This window comes from Pelophylax lessonae (assembly GCF_965119305.1).
Source record: "Pelophylax lessonae genome assembly, chromosome: 9".
Taxonomy (NCBI): domain Eukaryota; kingdom Metazoa; phylum Chordata; class Amphibia; order Anura; family Ranidae; genus Pelophylax; species Pelophylax lessonae.
The window spans coordinates 235515222-235538718 of record NC_138776.1 but is presented as its reverse complement, the minus strand read 5'-3'; the positions used below and the strand labels follow the sequence as shown (position 1 = coordinate 235538718).

The 23497-nt window shown below is 38.1% G+C and overlaps 1 protein-coding gene across 1 annotated transcript in view; it reads right to left on the bottom strand.

The window, feature by feature from the left end:
• Positions 1-4550: 4550 nt before the first annotated feature.
• Positions 4551-23497, bottom strand: part of LOC309563757 (uncharacterized protein) — a 78460-nt gene continuing 59513 nt past the window's right edge. Inside the window, exon 7 of the mRNA XM_082268355.1 lies at positions 4551-4661. Within this exon, the coding sequence (XP_082124481.1) occupies positions 4581-4661 (81 nt within the window). The 3' untranslated portion in view covers positions 4551-4580. The remainder of the gene's footprint in view (positions 4662-23497) is intronic.

The following is a 23497-nucleotide window of genomic DNA, read 5'->3' as shown; positions in this document are numbered from 1 at the left end:
ATGCGTCCGGTGCCCTGCATGTAGATTAGGGGGCCGAATGCATGGATAGGGGGAGCGGCGCCCCCAATGGACGGGCCGCCACTGATTGGCAGTGTCTTAGCTGTGGCTGAGCCCCTGCTACAATTGGGCCTCTACTAGTACGAGAACTTTTACTGCCCCGTAATTTTAGCCAAGAAAATGTTGTCAGGTCATCTATCACAACAGAGTTACTGAGGCCAGAAAAACCTCAAAGAGTGGGGCACAACATAATTACCTGTAGCAAGGTTTCCAGGCCTGTGGCCTGATGTGGGTCTGCCATTAGTACCGGAATCCTCTCCAGCCCATGTGAGCTGAGTCCCCAGGTGTGACAATTGAAACAGTGACAACTCCGGCATCTTTGTTTGTGGTTTTTATTAAAATAAGGGGATGGGAGAAGGGAATAAGTGGGATACTCCTTTAAGCTTGAACTAATTACAATTGGGACTTTGATCCTGGAAAAATTCTCGTTTGCACTTCCTTGACGCTAGCCAGCGCCAGCCAACGCTCACTGACTCTGAGAACACTCTGTAAAACAGAGGAAGTGTTGAATCCCCGACCTATAGTCCAGTAGATCCAAGACTGAGAACTGTAGAACTCCTGACACTGCTTCATTGTGTAAGTCTTTGAATACTTTTCCCCCACCTGGCACAGCTTGAGGTAGTATTTTGTAGAACTCCAAATAGCTAACACTGTAACTGGCATACGCAATACAATTCAGGGCCCAGACTGCAGGTTCCCCCTTTACTCCTTGAACTCTTCAGGGTCCACTGACCATGTACCCCCTTTATACTTCAGGGTCCTCAACCTAGGAACCTCCTTTACAGCTAGCTGACCTTGGATCCCCAAACCTCTTCCGGAGTGGTCCCCTCTGACTCTAGGCAGACCCCCAGGGGCAATCCGCAGTGCTCACGACCTGTGTAGGCTTTCCTGGGACTGGACCCCTCTCTCTCTCCGCAGGCTCTCGGCACACCGGATCCCCCTCAGCTCAACTCAGCACTCTCTGGATTATCAGGCGACACCCCAAGACAGGAGGAGAGACAGCCACACTCTCCTTCCTGGGACTCTGCTCCCACCAAAGACACCATGCCATGCACTTCCCCCCCAAACTTATACCCACTCCCAGAATCCCTTGCAGCATAATCTGCCTTCTGGGGTAGTTACAAGCTGGGATGTGTCCCCCTGATTGGGCTTCCCACACTGCCCTATGAGAAGCCTCTCACAGGAGCAAGTGGGGATACTTCTCCCCTCAGCAGGCACATCTGAAAGCCCTGACACCCTGGCTAGATAAATCACAGCCCTGCTGTTAAGCAGACAAGGCCCACTATACATTTACCTAGCACCTATTTGTAGGGTGCTACATACCAATATCACATATGGGGAATTATATATATATATATATATATATATGAGATAGACTGTGTTATCTGTTCTCACCTGAGTGTAAGTGTGACACCTAGGAAGGAACATGCATTTATTTTCCCTTTTTGGGTCCATTTGGCAATCTTGGTTGATGGAACTCCTTCCTATATACAAAAGAGCCTCCTAATTACTGATGGTCACGCAATGGTTTACTTTATGGTGAATATCTGCCAAACCCAGCAAGTCTTGCTTATTCTAGTCTATAGAAATAGAATTTGACTGATGTGTTGAAACAAAAGCAAAGCACTTTTTTCCATATATTTCCAACAATGAGAAAGTTAAATATGGCTCAGTACTGCAAAAAACCTGTCTAACCAGTAAATAATTCTGATATTTACCTTTCACTTCAAAGTGCAATGTCAGTTCAAGGTATAAACATTCACATATATCTAGTGCAGTCTACAAGCCAACAGGGGATATTTTCCCTTTCTGTTGACCGCTGTCACTGGGACAGGAAGTGAAAGGCATTTTCCCAAAAGGGTAGTAGAAAACAAAACAAAAATACATTGCTTCATAACCGGTGTAGCACCATTCTAGTTTAAAGTAGTCTGCACACAGTGGAGCAGGAGTTGATTACTTAGGGGTGTTCAGTGTCTCATAGGCTGCTGTTCTGCTTCTCCCCCCTGTCTTCTAGAAACTTCTAGAAGTATAGTGGGAGGGAGAACAGGACATGCAGACTGAATATTTATGGAACTCCAGCCAATCCATTGGGAAGTGTGGCCAGTAGGTGGAGGAAGAGCCCATAAATATTCTGAGACCCAGCGAGGTTACCTAAAGTTAAGATTCCCATGTTTACAATGGCAGGAGTGGTATGGAAAGAAGCTAAGAGAATAGTAGGGTTTAGAGATGTCCCCCAGGAAGTTCCCATCTGGAATAGCCCAGCATTTGAACAGCTGGAAGGAAGTCCAGATGGAAAGAGTCATTGTATGTACCATGAGTCATGTTTCTGAAAAAGGGTCAAATACAATTTTGGTTACAATGGGTTTTGTTGGCAGCCTATTTAAAATGAATGTGCTACCTTAGTGCAATGCATGTTAAAACACATGACTGGCCTTGTGCTCACCTGTCTAGGCTCCTGCTATATCAATGCTGTGCAGCCCATGGAAGGAGCTGCAATTCTGTTACTGTGGACTCACCTGGAGAGCCAAACATCATGGATCTTGTAGAATTATCAACAGGTGAGTATAAAGCTGGATACACACTATACAATGTTCTCTACATTTTTTCCTTTAGATTTACCAAAACAATATAATATGAGCTCAACCCTAAACATTTTCAATTTGTATGCAATCAGACAGTCCCTTGCACTACATAGTTGAAGGTAAATCTAAAGGAAATCAAACAACAAAAGTTGTATAGTGTGTATATAGCTTAAGACTTTGAGCTGCTCAGAGTGTAAGGCTGGATACACACTATACATTTCTCTTTAGATTTTTTCCTTTAGATTTACTTAAACCATAGAATATGAGGTCAAACCTACACACTTTCAATTTGTATGCAATCAGGCAGGCCCTTGCACTACATAGTTGAAGGTAAATCTAAACGAAATCTAACAACAAATGTTGTAGAATGTGTATCCAGCTTTAGGGAGATGTCTTAAATAATGTATAACCTTCCAAAATGAAAGTCGTTTTTTCAATGATGAAAAAATGGGAGGGACCAATGCGCTATCAATGAGGTAGATAAATAGCAGAAGAAGATGAGTGGACCCCCGAAATCAGCTGCCGATTGTAGTAGTGTCACCACTTACTGTTAAAAAGTGAAGGAAAGGGGAAATCAGCGCTCAATTTCTAAAATGGTGGGCCACAAAACACATTGTTACATGGTCTATACCCTTGATAAAGTCACGTGTCTGTTGTGACGCAACGCACCGGGAGAAGCCGGGTGACGTCATTTCCGGTCTACGGCCGAGACCGGAAGCCTCTGTGGACACGGCATCGGCGGTTTGTTTTGCTGCTTGTTCCTGCTTGCTTACCCTTACTTCAACTGTAAGTGTTTTTATTGCTTGCTTTATTAAGGTATCTACCTACTACGCTTTGAGCGCCCCCTCTTGTCATTTTGATGATTGAGTGGCATAGGAATACATCAGGATAAAATTCCCTTTAAGGAGAGGAATTTCCACTACAGACATCTATTCTATGATCTGAGGAGATATCCACTGTCCATTCCCAGTTATACTTCATTGGAAAACCCCCTGATGTCCTTGATGGTGATCTAACACACCAAAAACGCTCATTTGAGTGTTAATGGAGGTGAGCGGCTATTGCACTTAATCTAGGATTAGAGCTCACTAATTAATTGCACACGTATATCACTGGATGAGATTCTTTGTTTTATACACTGGAACACCCTTGAACTCTTTCACCCCATTTTGCATTTATTTATTTATGCATATTTATTTTGTGCACACCATCCAGTGACACATGGACTATTTATGCTGTTAGCATCCTCACAGTGTTTTTGTATGCTACTTTATTGCATCACTTGCACTTTTATTTATTCTTCTAGTTCTTCTCCTTACTTCTGTTCTTCTCCTTGCTTCTGTTCTTCTCCTTACTTCTGTTCTTCTCCTTGCTTCTGTTCTTCTCTTTGCTTCTGTTCTTCTCCTTGCTTCTGTTCTTCTCCTTGCTTATGTTCTTCTCCTTACTTCTGTTCTTCTCCTTGCTTCTGTTCTTCTCTTTGCTTCTGTTCTTCTCCTTGCTTCTGTTCTTCTCCTTGCTTCTGTTCTTCTCCTTGCTTCTGTTCTTCTCCTTACTTCTGTTCTTCTCCTTACTTCTGTTCTTCTCCTTGCTTCTGTTCTTCTCCTTGCTTCTGTTCTTCTCCTTGCTTATTTCAGAAATCATGCTGCCAGCATTAACACTGTTATGCTGATTTGAAGTTGAGGTTTTGTTTTTGGTTGGTGGAATTTTATGATATGTAGAAAAGGAATACAGGACATTGAACATAGTTCTTTAAAGTGATGTTTGTAATTTTATTAGACATAAAATAAAACAAATACATTTAAATATTTTGGTTTGTGAATAACTTGGTGAGATCATATGTTATAGGAAGTGTAGTGATTTTTACTGAAAGGGCAAAAGTGTGATTGTTCACCAGGGGGGCAGGGGGGGCAGGGGGGGGCAGGGGGGCTGGATACAATGTGTTTAGGCAATCAAGATGTCTTCAGTAGGGTCTGGTGTCAGGAGAGGTTCATCACAATCCTCTTTCTCCTTATCAAGTTCTTTCTGTAAAATAGGAAAAGTTTTTTTGACACAACTTTCATAGATTTATAAGTATATTTTTGGTATTGTAATAAATAGAGATTAGAGATTTGTAGATTAACATCCAGAGGGAGGGCTCAACAGTTTATCACCGTTACTCTAGCTTTCTCCCAACAGCTGTTGACATAAGATATCTATCTATCTATCTATCTATCTATCTATCTATCTATCTATCTATCTATCTATCTATCTATCTATCTATCTATCTATCTATCTATCTATCTATCTATCTATCTATCTATCTATCTATCTATCTATCTATCTATCTATCTATCTATCTATCTATCTATCTATCTATCTATCTATCTATCTATCTATCTATCTACACACCCTATAATACCAAAAGTATTAAGATACCTGCCTTTGCACACACATGAACTTTAATTGCATCCCAGTCTTAGTCCATAGCGTTCAATATTGAGTTGGCCCATCCTTTGCAGCTATAACAGCTTTAACTCTTCTGGGAAGGCTGTCCACAAGGTTACCAAATGGTGTGTGACTCTCTAATTACAACACAATTCTCACACCAGTTCTTCCAACTGACTCATCACCAGCCCACCCGGCTGACTATTAAGAGATCTTTCAGAGAAGGATGACGACTTAAGCACACCTCTGTCTTCAGGGAGACTGGCTACATGTGGCAGTCTCCCCCCTTGTTATTCCCCAACAGTGTTGCTCTACTAACTGTCTCTCTCTTGTCCCAGTGCCTCTAGGAAGAGCTTCCTCCATCCATTATGACAGGATTCTTTCAGCACAAGGCAGGACACCCCTCCCCAGACTAGGCGGTATTCCTGAGTGCCACCCACAGCCTCCTCAACACTGTATCTACATCTTCTACCCAACTGCCCTCCTGGCATGGCTCATGTCTATTTATAAGGTAAGCAATGCCCCCTGCCAGCCCACTACTGGGGACTGGCTGAGGCCTCATAAATATTCTAGGCAGCTCCTCCTAACCTCCACCCACTAGCTCTAGAACATTCTTGCATGTCCCAGAAACAGGGGGAGGCACCAGAGGAACTGTCAGGATGTCATCCAGCCCTGACTCACAGAGTCTTGGCCTAGATTCCACAGCTCATGCTTAGCCCTGAGCTAAACTAGAATTTGAATATAAATAAATCCGCGCTAAGGATATCAGAGGATAAATTAGATGCACAGGTAAGCTGCAGCCTCACTTAAAATATAGCCAAAAAAGGCTATATAAATATGTATGTAAATATGAAGTGGTGGCGCTGCTTATAAGGTGCAAATAGGTATATATAAATATATAAAATGAAAAAATAAAATGTAGAAACACAGATGTGATTGAGGAATAAAAATATAAATATAAATGGTGGATATGTAAATGATGCCACAATATAGTAAAAGTCCAACATAAAATGGTATTGGGAATGAGTTAATATGGAATATATGAAAAAATATAAAAAGATATAATAATAAAATGAAGTAAAATATAAATAACCACCAGAGTGCGTAGTATAAAGTGCAAAGTACTACAATATATATATCTCTTAGTATATACCTAAAATAATAATATCAGCATTTTGTAATAAAATGGTAAGAAAATAACTTGAAATAATAATACATAGGCAATGGTATAATATGAAAAAGTGTGCAAAAAGTGCAACAATTAAATTGGGTGTGCGGGAAACTTTTCCGGAGAAAATGAATAAGAGTGCGGGAAACTATTTTTACAAAGTGCAGTAAGTAGTGATGTGATCTAAATTCATGTGATAAATAGTCCGTATAATAATAAAGGTGCAAACAATATTATGTGCAAAGAAATATGAACTCCAAGGTAGAAATAAGAAATGGTATTAGATCAGATCAGCTGTTAAGATAAGTCCATATATAGATGATTGTGCCCCGAGGAGTGGTGAATGAATAAGTATCCAGCGGTGACCCCCAAGGTGGGTGACTGGCGAGTGGCGGGGAAACCTCTAGTAGAAAAACCTACTCACCAGATGTACCCACCCCACACAGGGGTATAGGGCAGGTACTGTAGAAATATCCTGTTGGTCCTGGCTCTGGGTAGTAGTTCCCTTCCTGGGGGAGATGTAGTATAGGATCCGCAGGGATATCCTAAAGTGAGATCCTATCCGATAGTAGGATATCCAACGATCCGTGGGGTGAACTGATATGGCCACTCAAAGGTATGTGGATGGAGGGATCATATAAATGGAAAAGAACTCGATAGTGTAATACCGTTTTTAAAGTTTATTCCTTCCAGCAGTAACATAAAAATGGGTACTCACATAGATAAAATCAGTAAACAGCGAGGTAGTGGCGTCCCGGAACGCAATGCGTTCCAACTGGAGACCGGAACCGGAAGTGACGTGACGGCGCTGTACGCGTTTCGTCATGTGACGTCTTCTGCAGCGTCCAGTCACTTCCAGCGTAAGCCCTTTTGTATATGGTGGTTGCTAAGCGACGGGGCTCGTTTGTGAAATACAACGAGAAGTAACAGGTGTTCAATATAAACTGATGCCGTAGGTCAATTGCGAAAACGTGTGGTGCAACTAATAAGAAAATACGACCATGGCTTACTTCTTGGCAATTCCAAACCAAGTATGTGTATATTTCAATCAATATCTTATGATAAATACAATAACCCACGCCCGCTCGGTTGAACCACCATATATACATACAGGGAGGTATACAACATATATATATAATAATAAAAAAATATACTAAACATTTATTTATTAACAAATATTATAAAAACAGAAAATGTGTGTAAAATATAAAATCTTATATAGTATGCCGTCTGGTGGAAGAAAGTATATAGAGGAGACAAGGAATGTGATCATATATAATGCGCCATCTGGTGGACGGACATATATATGGTATTGACTATATGATGTATATACTAAAAGTGTGTATATAATATTAATAATTTAAATAATTATAAAGCATGATATGTGATATATAAATTATTATAAAAATTATAAAATTAATATGTGGTAATTGGTGAAAGGCAATGTGAATAAAGATATAAAAATTATACAATTGATAATATTGAATATCAATAATTTTAAGTGCTTATGTAACATGAAGGTGTGATATAAAATAAAAAATATATATAAAATTAATATATAAAATTAAAAATGTGATAATTGGTGAAAAGCAATGTGAATTAAGATATAAAATTATAAAATAAATATGTAGTATATTATGAAAGACAAAGTGAGGTGGGATACTACGGAGGAGGACATCTAGTGGATGGTCAATATACTACACCGAGAGTATATATATAAGATGCTAAATGGATGAAGTAAAGAGGATTGAGTGTAATATATTCAGATGGTATGATTAGATCTAATAAATATAGATGTATATGGGATGTAGATTAATGGCATTAGATAAGATATAGGAGTGGAGGTTATGTAAAATTAAAATACATTTTATAGTGATAGAATAGGATAATGAGGAATATGAAAAAGATAAAAATATTGGGATAATGGATAAAAATTAAGGTAAAAAAGGATATAAATAGAAAAAAAGGGGAATTAAAAATTGGAAATAAAACAGTTGAGGTCTATGTCCAAATTGAGTCCCCTAGGCTGAAGTGTATTAAGCCGGTAAATCCAGCTAGTTTCGTTTTTAGAGATTTTGATTCTTTTGTTTTCGCCTCTCCAGTGTCCAGTAATGGAGTCGATTCCCACAAAAGTAAGGCACCTTGGGTCCTTATTATGTACCTCTGCGAAGTGTCTGGAGAGACTATGTTTCGTAAACCCCTTTTTTATGTTCTTAACATGCTCTCTGATGCGTACAAACAAAGGCCTGGTGGTCCTGCCCACATATTGGAGCCGACAAGGGCACTCTACTAGATAAGTCACATGGGTGGTCTGACAAGTTATTAGTTTGTTAATCTTGAACTCTTCCCCACTCCATCTGGATTTGAAATGTAGTGTCTTTCTAGGTTGTTTGCTGGTTGATCTACAGGGTAAACATCTATTACATCGAAAAAACCCTTTTAAATCAGGGAACAATTTTACTGGTTTGGGGGGGTCAACTGCATTATGAACCAGTTGGTTGCGTAGGTTAGGGGCTTTTCTGTATATAAATCTCGGTTGTCTGGGTAGCATTTTGGACAAAGTTTTATCAGACTTCAGAATAGGCCAGTATTTCTTCACTATTTTCTCTGTTTGTCTGAAGTTTTGATGAAAACCGGTAATAAAAGCTAGCTCATTCGATTTTTGTTCCGGCACGTTAGTTTTATGTAGTAATTCTTCTCTATCTGTTCTCAATATTTTATTTCTGGCCGTAATTAACTTCTGTCTGTCATATCCCTTTTCTTCAAATCTGTTTATTAAAATATCCGTTTGTAGTATGTAGTCTTCCAAATTGTCACAATTTCTTCTGATCCTGACGAATTGGCTTTTTGGGATTCCTTCTTTCCATCTAGGATGGTGACAACTGGTACTGGGTATATATCCGTTCCTGTCTGTAGGTTTAAAATAAGTCCTACTTTTAAGTATATTATTTTCTTTAAAAATGTTAAGATCCAAATAATTTATCTGGTTAAAACTCCAATCTCCTGTAAACTTAATGCCATATGGGTTCTCATTCATCTTTAAAAAGAAATTGTTCAAAGTTTCTTCAGTCCCCTCCCATAAAATGATGATATCATCTATATATCGTCTGTAAAATATCAATTCTGGTATATTTTGGCTATAAATGATGTTCTCTTCTAAAAGGTCCATAAACAGGTTCGCTACGCTGGGTGCGTAGCGTGCTCCCATTGCGACCCCTTTTGTTTGTAAATAATATTTGTTTTTATGCCAGAAAAAATTACTACTCATAGTGAGTTTTAGACCATCCAGTATGTATTTTATTTGCGTTTGTTTTAACTTAGTGCGTTCATGTAAAGCAATATCTACTGCTTCTAATCCCTCCATCTGGTTGATGCTGGTATAGAGAGAGTTAGCATCTATTGTCGCCAGGATACATCCTTCTGGTAATTGTACTTCTTTTAGTGCTTTTATCAGCTCTGAGCTGTCTTTAAGATATGATTTTCCCATTTTTACAGCCGGCTGTAAGTATCCATCCAGATACTCCCCCAGTCTGGAAAATAGTGAGTCCACACCACTCACGATGGGCCTTCCTGGGGGTTTAACGGGATCTTTATGTATTTTGGGTAAATAATACAGTACTGGAATTTTACTTGAATTGGGTAATAAATATTGTGCTTCCTTCTTGTTCAAAATCCCCAATTCTTTACCTTTATTGATGAAATCTTTTAGCTTCTTCCTATATGTCGTGGTTGGGTTGCTTTTCAGTTTTTTATAGGTGTCTTCCACACTTAATAAATTATTCATTTCCTGTTCGTAATCAGTTTTATTCAGAATTACTAATCCTCCTCCCTTGTCTGCGGGTCGGATTATGATTCCCTTTCTGTCTTCCAATTGTTTGATAGCTGCTTTTACTTTATTGAATTTTTTATGTGGTTTCTTTATCTTCCTCAAGTCCTCCTCTACCATCTTCTTAAAAGCACTGATACACTCACCCCCAGGAACTGATGGGTTAAAAACCGAGTTGTTCCTGAGGCCTGAGTGTACAAAATTGGGGTCGGAAGTAGACTGTGTATGTCCTTTTATTTTAAAAAATTTTTTAATATTCAATTTTCTTAAAAATTTGTGAAGGTCGATAAAAATTTCAAAGGGGTCAGCATCCTTGGTGGGAGCGAATTTGAGGCCAAGATCTAAAAGCTGAAGTTCATCCTCATTAAAAATAATGTCTGTAAGGTTAAAAATCCCTTGACCTAAAATTCTCGTCTTCGTTTTCTTCCTCCCACCTCTCTTACCCCTCTTCCGTCTTCTTCTTCTTCCCAGTAGTAATTCTGTTGTTGGGGTCTCGTGTATCCTCCTGGTGGGGGTCCCCTCCATTGGTTCTGGTATTCCCCCCCTCTGTATGCATTGGGTCTTCTGTCTTCGTGGTAATTGCGATTCCATCTGTTCTGCTGGTCTTGTGGTCCTCTCCATCCTATGTTTCTTTGTGGTCTGTACCATCCTTGTTGTCTGTAAGGAGGTGGTGGTCTTCTTTGGTGGCCTCCGCGGAAAAAATCCCTTTGTGTGTTGTAATTCGGTCTGTCCCTATATTCTCTGCCTGGAGTGTATGTATCCATCCTGGCTAACGGAGAGAACCTATTGTGCATAGGGAGATTGAAATTTCTTTGGTTGGGTGTGTTGACCCTGTTGTACTCCCTGGGTGGTGTACGTGGTCTCTCTTGCGTTCTGGGTGTATTCCTAGGTGGTAGGGGCCTATTCTCTTGGGTAGGCGGTCTGTTGTCTTCTATATCTCTATTAGGTCTGAAGGTGAACAACTGTGGAGTCCTGGGGGCTGGTGTAGCTAGGGACTCCTCATATTCATCTTCATCTACCGATGTATCTCTGGACTCGAAGGCATTTGGAGTAGTGGGAATCTCCATTTCCTCTTCCGCTGTTTGCCATTTATATACTTTGGAACTCTTGTAATCCGTGACATCTCTACTATACTTTTTTTGCTTTTTTTGTTGTATGGCCGAATCGTATTTTGCAATATAGGTTTGAAGTTCCTTTTCTTTATCTTTGTATTCCTTGTGAAGTAAGAATGGAATAAGTGCCGTCTTTAAATCTGTAATCTGTGTTTCTATGTTCCTTAATTTAGTCTGTCTTCTTTTGATGATAAGTGTGAGAAGGTCTGTTTCACACCGATTAAAAAATATGTACCATTCTTCTGTTAGAGTGATATCATTAAGACCATCATTGGGATTCACATCCCATCTTAGTCGTCTGGGGGTAATTTTATCTCTAATATACATTTCCAGGTTTGAAATGTCCCACCAGACCCTAAGTTGTTTTTCTAGGGCGTGTTTAAGTTGTTTAAAAAGCCCATCCATGTCTTGTCTATTGGTTACTCTCTCCTGGTTAAAAATATCCTCAATGTTGATTTTCCTATTGTTTATATATCCAAAGATATCCGAAGCTGCAGGATTAGCCATGCCCAATGAGGGTATGTGTGAAATAGAATATAAATAAATCCGCGCTAAGGATATCAGAGGATAAATTAGATGCACAGGTAAGCTGCAGCCTCACTTAAAATATAGCCAAAAAAGGCTATATAAATATGTATGTAAATATGAAGTGGTGGCGCTGCTTATAAGGTGCAAATAGGTATATATAAATATATAAAATGAAAAAATAAAATGTAGAAACACAGATGTGATTGAGGAATAAAAATATAAATATAAATGGTGGATATGTAAATGATGCCACAATATAGTAAAAGTCCAACATAAAATGGTATTGGGAATGAGTTAATATGGAATATATGAAAAAATATAAAAAGATATAATAATAAAATGAAGTAAAATATAAATAACCACCAGAGTGCGTAGTATAAAGTGCAAAGTACTACAATATATATATCTCTTAGTATATACCTAAAATAATAATATCAGCATTTTGTAATAAAATGGTAAGAAAATAACTTGAAATAATAATACATAGGCAATGGTATAATATGAAAAAGTGTGCAAAAAGTGCAACAATTAAATTGGGTGTGCGGGAAACTTTTCCGGAGAAAATGAATAAGAGTGCGGGAAACTATTTTTACAAAGTGCAGTAAGTAGTGATGTGATCTAAATTCATGTGATAAATAGTCCGTATATGCAGTTGACCCCCCCAAACCAGTAAAATTGTTCCCTGATTTAAAAGGGTTTTTTCGATGTAATAGATGTTTACCCTGTAGATCAACCAGCAAACAACCTAGAAAGACACTACATTTCAAATCCAGATGGAGTGGGGAAGAGTTCAAGATTAACAAACTAATAACTTGTCAGACCACCCATGTGACTTATCTAGTAGAGTGCCCTTGTCGGCTCCAATATGTGGGCAGGACCACCAGGCCTTTGTTTGTACGCATCAGAGAGCATGTTAAGAACATAAAAAAGGGGTTTACGAAACATAGTCTCTCCAGACACTTCGCAGAGGTACATAATAAGGACCCAAGGTGCCTTACTTTTGTGGGAATCGACTCCATTACTGGACACTGGAGAGGCGAAAACAAAAGAATCAAAATCTCTAAAAACGAAACTAGCTGGATTTACCGGCTTAATACACTTCAGCCTAGGGGACTCAATTTGGACATAGACCTCAACTGTTTTATTTCCAATTTTTAATTCCCCTTTTTTTCTATTTATATCCTTTTTTACCTTAATTTTTATCCATTATCCCAATATTTTTATCTTTTTCATATTCCTCATTATCCTATTCTATCACTATAAAATGTATTTTAATTTTACATAACCTCCACTCCTATATCTTATCTAATGCCATTAATCTACATCCCATATACATCTATATTTATTAGATCTAATCATACCATCTGAATATATTACACTCAATCCTCTTTACTTCATCCATTTAGCATCTTATATATATACTCTCGGTGTAGTATATTGACCATCCACTAGATGTCCTCCTCCGTAGTATCCCACCTCACTTTGTCTTTCATAATATACTACATATTTATTTTATAATTTTATATCTTAATTCACATTGCTTTTCACCAATTATCACATTTTTAATTTTATATATTAATTTTATATATATTTTTTATTTTATATCACACCTTCATGTTACATAAGCACTTAAAATTATTGATATTCAATATTATCAATTGTATAATTTTTATATCTTTATTCACATTGCCTTTCACCAATTACCACATATTAATTTTATAATTTTTATAATAATTTATATATCACATATCATGCTTTATAATTATTTAAATTATTAATATTATATACACACTTTTAGTATATACATCATATAGTCAATACCATATATATGTCCGTCCACCAGATGGCGCATTATATATGATCACATTCCTTGTCTCCTCTATATACTTTCTTCCACCAGACGGCATACTATATAAGATTTTATATTTTACACACATTTTCTGTTTTTATAATATTTGTTAATAAATAAATGTTTAGTATATTTTTTTATTATTATATATATATGTTGTATACCTCCCTGTATGTATATATGGTGGTTCAACCGAGCGGGCGTGGGTTATTGTATTTATCATAAGATATTGATTGAAATATACACATACTTGGTTTGGAATTGCCAAGAAGTAAGCCATGGTCGTATTTTCTTATTAGTTGCACCACACGTTTTCGCAATTGACCTACGGCATCAGTTTATATTGAACACCTGTTACTTCTCGTTGTATTTCACAAACGAGCCCCGTCGCTTAGCAACCACCATATACAAAAGGGCTTACGCTGGAAGTGACTGGACGCTGCAGAAGACGTCACATGACGAAACGCGTACAGCGCCGTCACGTCACTTCCGGTTCCGGTCTCCAGTTGGAACGCATTGCGTTCCGGGACGCCACTACCTCGCTGTTTACTGATTTTATCTATGTGAGTACCCATTTTTATGTTACTGCTGGAAGGAATAAACTTTAAAAACGGTATTACACTATCGAGTTCTTTTCCATTTATATGATCCCTCCATCCACATACCTTTGAGTGGCCATATCAGTTCACCCCACGGATCGTTGGATATCCTACTATCGGATAGGATCTCACTTTAGGATATCCCTGCGGACCCTATACTACATCTCCCCCAGGAAGGGAACTACTACCCAGAGCCAGGACCAACAGGATATTTCTACAGTACCTGCCCTATACCCCTGTGTGGGGTGGGTACATCTGGTGAGTAGGTTTTTCTACTAGAGGTTTCCCCGCCACTCGCCAGTCACCCACCTTGGGGGTCACCGCTGGATACTTATTCATTCACCACTCCTCGGGGCACAATCATCTATATATGGACTTATCTTAACAGCTGATCTGATCTAATACCATTTCTTATTTCTACCTTGGAGTTCATATTTCTTTGCACATTGAGTTTGCCCATAATATTGTTTGCACCTTTATTATTATACGGACTATTTATCACATGAATTTAGATCACATCACTACTTACTGCACTTTGTAAAAATAGTTTCCCGCACTCTTATTCATTTTCTCCGGAAAAGTTTCCCGCACACCCAATTTAATTGTTGCACTTTTTGCACACTTTTTCATATTATACCATTGCCTATGTATTATTATTTCAAGTTATTTTCTTACCATTTTATTACAAAATGCTGATATTATTATTTTAGGTATATACTAAGAGATATATATATTGTAGTACTTTGCACTTTATACTACGCACTCTGGTGGTTATTTATATTTTACTTCATTTTATTATTATATCTTTTTATATTTTTTCATATATTCCATATTAACTCATTCCCAATACCATTTTATGTTGGACTTTTACTATATTGTGGCATCATTTACATATCCACCATTTATATTTATATTTTTATTCCTCAATCACATCTGTGTTTCTACATTTTATTTTTTCATTTTATATATTTATATATACCTATTTGCACCTTATAAGCAGCGCCACCACTTCATATTTACATACATATTTATATAGCCTTTTTTGGCTATATTTTAAGTGAGGCTGCAGCTTACCTGTGCATCTAATTTATCCTCTGATATCCTTAGCGCGGATTTATTTATATTCTATTTCACACATACCCTCATTGGGCATGGCTAATCCTGCAGCTTCGGATATCTTTGGATATATAAACAATAGGAAAATCAACATTGAGGATATTTTTAACCAGGAGAGAGTAACCAATAGACAAGACATGGATGGGCTTTTTAAACAACTTAAACACGCCCTAGAAAAACAACTTAGGGTCTGGTGGGACATTTCAAACCTGGAAATGTATATTAGAGATAAAATTACCCCCAGACGACTAAGATGGGATGTGAATCCCAATGATGGTCTTAATGATATCACTCTAACAGAAGAATGGTACATATTTTTTAATCGGTGTGAAACAGACCTTCTCACACTTATCATCAAAAGAAGACAGACTAAATTAAGGAACATAGAAACACAGATTACAGATTTAAAGACGGCACTTATTCCATTCTTACTTCACAAGGAATACAAAGATAAAGAAAAGGAACTTCAAACCTATATTGCAAAATACGATTCGGCCATACAACAAAAAAAGCAAAAAAAGTATAGTAGAGATGTCACGGATTACAAGAGTTCCAAAGTATATAAATGGCAAACAGCGGAAGAGGAAATGGAGATTCCCACTACTCCAAATGCCTTCGAGTCCAGAGATACATCGGTAGATGAAGATGAATATGAGGAGTCCCTAGCTACACCAGCCCCCAGGACTCCACAGTTGTTCACCTTCAGACCTAATAGAGATATAGAAGACAACAGACCGCCTACCCAAGAGAATAGGCCCCTACCACCTAGGAATACACCCAGAACGCAAGAGAGACCACGTACACCACCCAGGGAGTACAACAGGGTCAACACACCCAACCAAAGAAATTTCAATCTCCCTATGCACAATAGGTTCTCTCCGTTAGCCAGGATGGATACATACACTCCAGGCAGAGAATATAGGGACAGACCGAATTACAACACACAAAGGGATTTTTTCCGCGGAGGCCACCAAAGAAGACCACCACCTCCTTACAGACAACAAGGATGGTACAGACCACAAAGAAACATAGGATGGAGAGGACCACAAGACCAGCAGAACAGATGGAATCGCAATTACCACGAAGACAGAAGACCCAATGCATACAGAGGGGGGGAATACCAGAACCAATGGAGGGGACCCCCACCAGGAGGATACACGAGACCCCAACAACAGAATTACTACTGGGAAGAAGAAGAAGACGGAAGAGGGGTAAGAGAGGTGGGAGGAAGAAAACGAAGACGAGAATTTTAGGTCAAGGGATTTTTAACCTTACAGACATTATTTTTAATGAGGATGAACTTCAGCTTTTAGATCTTGGCCTCAAATTCGCTCCCACCAAGGATGCTGACCCCTTTGAAATTTTTATCGACCTTCACAAATTTTTAAGAAAATTGAATATTAAAAAATTTTTTAAAATAAAAGGACATACACAGTCTACTTCCGACCCCAATTTTGTACACTCAGGCCTCAGGAACAACTCGGTTTTTAACCCATCAGTTCCTGGGGGTGAGTGTATCAGTGCTTTTAAGAAGATGGTAGAGGAGGACTTGAGGAAGATAAAGAAACCACATAAAAAATTCAATAAAGTAAAAGCAGCTATCAAACAATTGGAAGACAGAAAGGGAATCATAATCCGACCCGCAGACAAGGGAGGAGGATTAGTAATTCTGAATAAAACTGATTACGAACAGGAAATGAATAATTTATTAAGTGTGGAAGACACCTATAAAAAACTGAAAAGCAACCCAACCACGACATATAGGAAGAAGCTAAAAGATTTCATCAATAAAGGTAAAGAATTGGGGATTTTGAACAAGAAGGAAGCACAATATTTATTACCCAATTCAAGTAAAATTCCAGTACTGTATTATTTACCCAAAATACATAAAGATCCCGTTAAACCCCCAGGAAGGCCCATCGTGAGTGGTGTGGACTCACTATTTTCCAGACTGGGGGAGTATCTGGATGGATACTTACAGCCGGCTGTAAAAATGGGAAAATCATATCTTAAAGACAGCTCAGAGCTGATAAAAGCACTAAAAGAAGTACAATTACCAGAAGGATGTATCCTGGCGACAATAGATGCTAACTCTCTCTATACCAGCATCAACCAGATGGAGGGATTAGAAGCAGTAGATATTGCTTTACATGAACGCACTAAGTTAAAACAAACGCAAATAAAATACATACTGGATGGTCTAAAACTCACTATGAGTAGTAATTTTTTCTGGCATAAAAACAAATATTATTTACAAACAAAAGGGGTCGCAATGGGAGCACGCTACGCACCCAGCGTAGCGAACCTGTTTATGGACCTTTTAGAAGAGAACATCATTTATAGCCAAAATATACCAGAATTGATATTTTACAGACGATATATAGATGATATCATCATTTTATGGGAGGGGACTGAAGAAACTTTGAACAATTTCTTTTTAAAGATGAATGAGAACCCATATGGCATTAAGTTTACAGGAGATTGGAGTTTTAACCAGATAAATTATTTGGATCTTAACATTTTTAAAGAAAATAATATACTTAAAAGTAGGACTTATTTTAAACCTACAGACAGGAACGGATATATACCCAGTACCAGTTGTCACCATCCTAGATGGAAAGAAGGAATCCCAAAAAGCCAATTCGTCAGGATCAGAAGAAATTGTGACAATTTGGAAGACTACATACTACAAACGGATATTTTAATAAACAGATTTGAAGAAAAGGGATATGACAGACAGAAGTTAATTACGGCCAGAAATAAAATATTGAGAACAGATAGAGAAGAATTACTACATAAAACTAACGTGCCGGAACAAAAATCGAATGAGCTAGCTTTTATTACCGGTTTTCATCAAAACTTCAGACAAACAGAGAAAATAGTGAAGAAATACTGGCCTATTCTGAAGTCTGATAAAACTTTGTCCAAAATGCTACCCAGACAACCGAGATTTATATACAGAAAAGCCCCTAACCTACGCAACCAACTGGTTCATAATGCAGTTGACCCCCCCAAACCAGTAAAATTGTTCCCTGATTTAAAAGGGTTTTTTCGATGTAATAGATGTTTACCCTGTAGATCAACCAGCAAACAACCTAGAAAGACACTACATTTCAAATCCAGATGGAGTGGGGAAGAGTTCAAGATTAACAAACTAATAACTTGTCAGACCACCCATGTGACTTATCTAGTAGAGTGCCCTTGTCGGCTCCAATATGTGGGCAGGACCACCAGGCCTTTGTTTGTACGCATCAGAGAGCATGTTAAGAACATAAAAAAGGGGTTTACGAAACATAGTCTCTCCAGACACTTCGCAGAGGTACATAATAAGGACCCAAGGTGCCTTACTTTTGTGGGAATCGACTCCATTACTGGACACTGGAGAGGCGAAAACAAAAGAATCAAAATCTCTAAAAACGAAACTAGCTGGATTTACCGGCTTAATACACTTCAGCCTAGGGGACTCAATTTGGACATAGACCTCAACTGTTTTATTTCCAATTTTTAATTCCCCTTTTTTTCTATTTATATCCTTTTTTACCTTAATTTTTATCCATTATCCCAATATTTTTATCTTTTTCATATTCCTCATTATCCTATTCTATCACTATAAAATGTATTTTAATTTTACATAACCTCCACTCCTATATCTTATCTAATGCCATTAATCTACATCCCATATACATCTATATTTATTAGATCTAATCATACCATCTGAATATATTACACTCAATCCTCTTTACTTCATCCATTTAGCATCTTATATATATACTCTCGGTGTAGTATATTGACCATCCACTAGATGTCCTCCTCCGTAGTATCCCACCTCACTTTGTCTTTCATAATATACTACATATTTATTTTATAATTTTATATCTTAATTCACATTGCTTTTCACCAATTATCACATTTTTAATTTTATATATTAATTTTATATATATTTTTTATTTTATATCACACCTTCATGTTACATAAGCACTTAAAATTATTGATATTCAATATTATCAATTGTATAATTTTTATATCTTTATTCACATTGCCTTTCACCAATTACCACATATTAATTTTATAATTTTTATAATAATTTATATATCACATATCATGCTTTATAATTATTTAAATTATTAATATTATATACACACTTTTAGTATATACATCATATAGTCAATACCATATATATGTCCGTCCACCAGATGGCGCATTATATATGATCACATTCCTTGTCTCCTCTATATACTTTCTTCCACCAGACGGCATACTATATAAGATTTTATATTTTACACACATTTTCTGTTTTTATAATATTTGTTAATAAATAAATGTTTAGTATATTTTTTTATTATTATATATATATGTTGTATACCTCCCTGTATGTATATATGGTGGTTCAACCGAGCGGGCGTGGGTTATTGTATTTATCATAAGATATTGATTGAAATATACACATACTTGGTTTGGAATTGCCAAGAAGTAAGCCATGGTCGTATTTTCTTATTAGTTGCACCACACGTTTTCGCAATTGACCTACGGCATCAGTTTATATTGAACACCTGTTACTTCTCGTTGTATTTCACAAACGAGCCCCGTCGCTTAGCAACCACCATATACAAAAGGGCTTACGCTGGAAGTGACTGGACGCTGCAGAAGACGTCACATGACGAAACGCGTACAGCGCCGTCACGTCACTTCCGGTTCCGGTCTCCAGTTGGAACGCATTGCGTTCCGGGACGCCACTACCTCGCTGTTTACTGATTTTATCTATGTGAGTACCCATTTTTATGTTACTGCTGGAAGGAATAAACTTTAAAAACGGTATTACACTATCGAGTTCTTTTCCATTTATATGATCCCTCCATCCACATACCTTTGAGTGGCCATATCAGTTCACCCCACGGATCGTTGGATATCCTACTATCGGATAGGATCTCACTTTAGGATATCCCTGCGGACCCTATACTACATCTCCCCCAGGAAGGGAACTACTACCCAGAGCCAGGACCAACAGGATATTTCTACAGTACCTGCCCTATACCCCTGTGTGGGGTGGGTACATCTGGTGAGTAGGTTTTTCTACTAGAGGTTTCCCCGCCACTCGCCAGTCACCCACCTTGGGGGTCACCGCTGGATACTTATTCATTCACCACTCCTCGGGGCACAATCATCTATATATGGACTTATCTTAACAGCTGATCTGATCTAATACCATTTCTTATTTCTACCTTGGAGTTCATATTTCTTTGCACATTGAGTTTGCCCATAATATTGTTTGCACCTTTATTATTATACGGACTATTTATCACATGAATTTAGATCACATCACTACTTACTGCACTTTGTAAAAATAGTTTCCCGCACTCTTATTCATTTTCTCCGGAAAAGTTTCCCGCACACCCAATTTAATTGTTGCACTTTTTGCACACTTTTTCATATTATACCATTGCCTATGTATTATTATTTCAAGTTATTTTCTTACCATTTTATTACAAAATGCTGATATTATTATTTTAGGTATATACTAAGAGATATATATATTGTAGTACTTTGCACTTTATACTACGCACTCTGGTGGTTATTTATATTTTACTTCATTTTATTATTATATCTTTTTATATTTTTTCATATATTCCATATTAACTCATTCCCAATACCATTTTATGTTGGACTTTTACTATATTGTGGCATCATTTACATATCCACCATTTATATTTATATTTTTATTCCTCAATCACATCTGTGTTTCTACATTTTATTTTTTCATTTTATATATTTATATATACCTATTTGCACCTTATAAGCAGCGCCACCACTTCATATTTACATACTAAACTAGAATTTACCTATTCTAAACTCTAACACTACTTCTAGCACACACTAGAGGGTGCTACATATATAAAGCTCAAACTTTTCTTTAAATGGTTAAAGCCCTTGCTGGTTTGATTATGCTGCCTCTGTCCTGGTGGGAAATCTCTTGTCATGATACAAAGTGAGGGGAATGTCCCTTGTAGACTTGTCACCAGAACAATGTGCCCATTAAAAGATTTCCTTTCTCATCTTGTTATGATGACAACTTTAAGATTTTGCATTTCCCATCACATCACATAAAATCCTGACAGAGGCTGCAGATAGACCAGCCATTTATCCTAATTATTGGCTACTCAGACAATGGTCATTGGATTGTGGCAGTGGATGTTCATGTGTGCCCCATGGCCCATGGTTCTGGGTGTTTAACAGGTCTGTGCTGGTGTAGCATAGTGGCAGGACGGATTAAATAAGTCTTGGCTCTGTATGGTCTAAGCTTGGGTCTCCAAACACTCTAAACAAAAGGCCAGTTTATTATCCTTCATACTTCAGAGGGGCCAGACTGTGGGCAGAAGAAGTAGAATATGTCCTGGCATCAGGAGCAATGCCCCATCATTGGTGTCAGTGAGATGAATAGTACCCCATCATTGTTGTCAGTAGAAGGACTAGTGCCACACTATTGGTTTTAGTGGCAGGAACTATGCCCCTTTGTTAGTATCAATGTCAGAGGGAGGAATAGTACTCCAAGGGTCGGGTAAAGGCAAGCAAAGGGCCGCAGGTCACATTTCCTTTTTAAACATTAGATTCAAAAATCGTATTTTTTTTTTGTATGCAAAGGAACTAAATAGACTCCAAGAATAAGAAACTACCGTAATTGAACATTTAGAGATTTAGCCTTACTTAAGCAGCTCAAAAGGAAAAAAGAATTTACAGATAATAAATGTATACCAGAAACTGGAAAGTAATGCACCATTGTGGCTTAACTTATTTCAGAGTTTGAGAAAGCAACTTGGAGCCACTTCATTCAAAGGCAATCTGCAGCCCTGGGTGCAACAAAACACTGTTCTCAGTAAAATGTGTAAGGACTAGAACCTCTCTCAAGTTATTATTACTGCAAAGAAAATTGGTAGGTGCTTGATTTTTTTTAAACATTGATTTGCAGTGCATGGGCCACCAATCTACAGACCTTCTCAGTGTCACAGAGAAACATATTATACAGGCCCCTCTCAAAAAATTTGCATATTGTGTTAAAGTTAATTATTTTCTGTAATGTACTGATAAACATTAGACTTTCATATATTTTAGATTCATTACACACAACTGAAGTAGTGCAAGCCTTTTATTGTTTTAATATTGATGATTTTGGCATACAGCTCATGAAAAACCAAAATTCCTATATCAAAAAATTAGCATATCGTGAAAAGGTTCTCTAAACGAGCTATTAACCTAATCATCTGAATCAACTAATTAACTCTAAACACCTGCAAAAGATTCCTGAGGCTTTTAAAAACTCCCAGCCTGGTTCATTACTCAAAACCGCAATCATGGGTAAGACTGCCGACCTGACTGCTGTCCAGAAGGCCATCATTGACACCCTCAAGCAAGAGGGTAAGACACAGAAAGAAATTTCTGAACGAATAGGCTGTTCCCAGAGTGCTGTATCAAGGCACTTCAGTGGGAAGTCTGTGGGAAGGAAAAAGTGTGGCAGAAAACGCTGCACAACGAGAAGAGGTGACCGGACCCTGAGGAAGATTGTGGAGAAGGACCGATTCCAGACCTTGGGGGACCTGCGGAAGCAGTGGACTGAGTCTGAAGTAGAAATATCTAAAGCCACTGTGTACAGGCGTGTGCAGGAAATGGGCTACAGGTGCCGCATTCCCCAGGTCAAGCCACTTTTGAACCAGAAACAGCGGCAGAAGCGCCTGACCTGGGCTACAGAGAAGCAGCACTGGACTGTTGCTCATTGGTCCAAAATACTTTTTTCGGATGAAAGCAAATTTTGCATGTCATTCGGAAATCAAGGTGCCAGAGTCTGGAGGAAGACTGGGGAGAGGGAAATGCCAAAATGCCTGAAGTCCAGTGTCAAGTACCCACAGTCAGTGATGGTCTGGGGTGCCATGTCAGCTGCTGGTGTTGGTCCACTGTGTTTTATCAAGGGCAGGGTCAATGCAGATAGCTATCACGAGATTTTGGAGCACTTCATGCTTCCATCTGCTGAAAAGCTTTATGGAGATGAAGATTTCATTTTTCAGCACGACCTGGCACCTGCTCACAGTGCCAAAACCACTGGTAAATGGTTTACTGACCATGGTATTACTGTGCTCAATTGGCCTGCCAACTCTCCTGACCTGAACGCCATAGAGAATCTGTGGGATGTTGTGAAGAGAAAGTTGAGAGACGCAAGACCCAACACTCTGGATGAGCTCAAGGCCGCTAT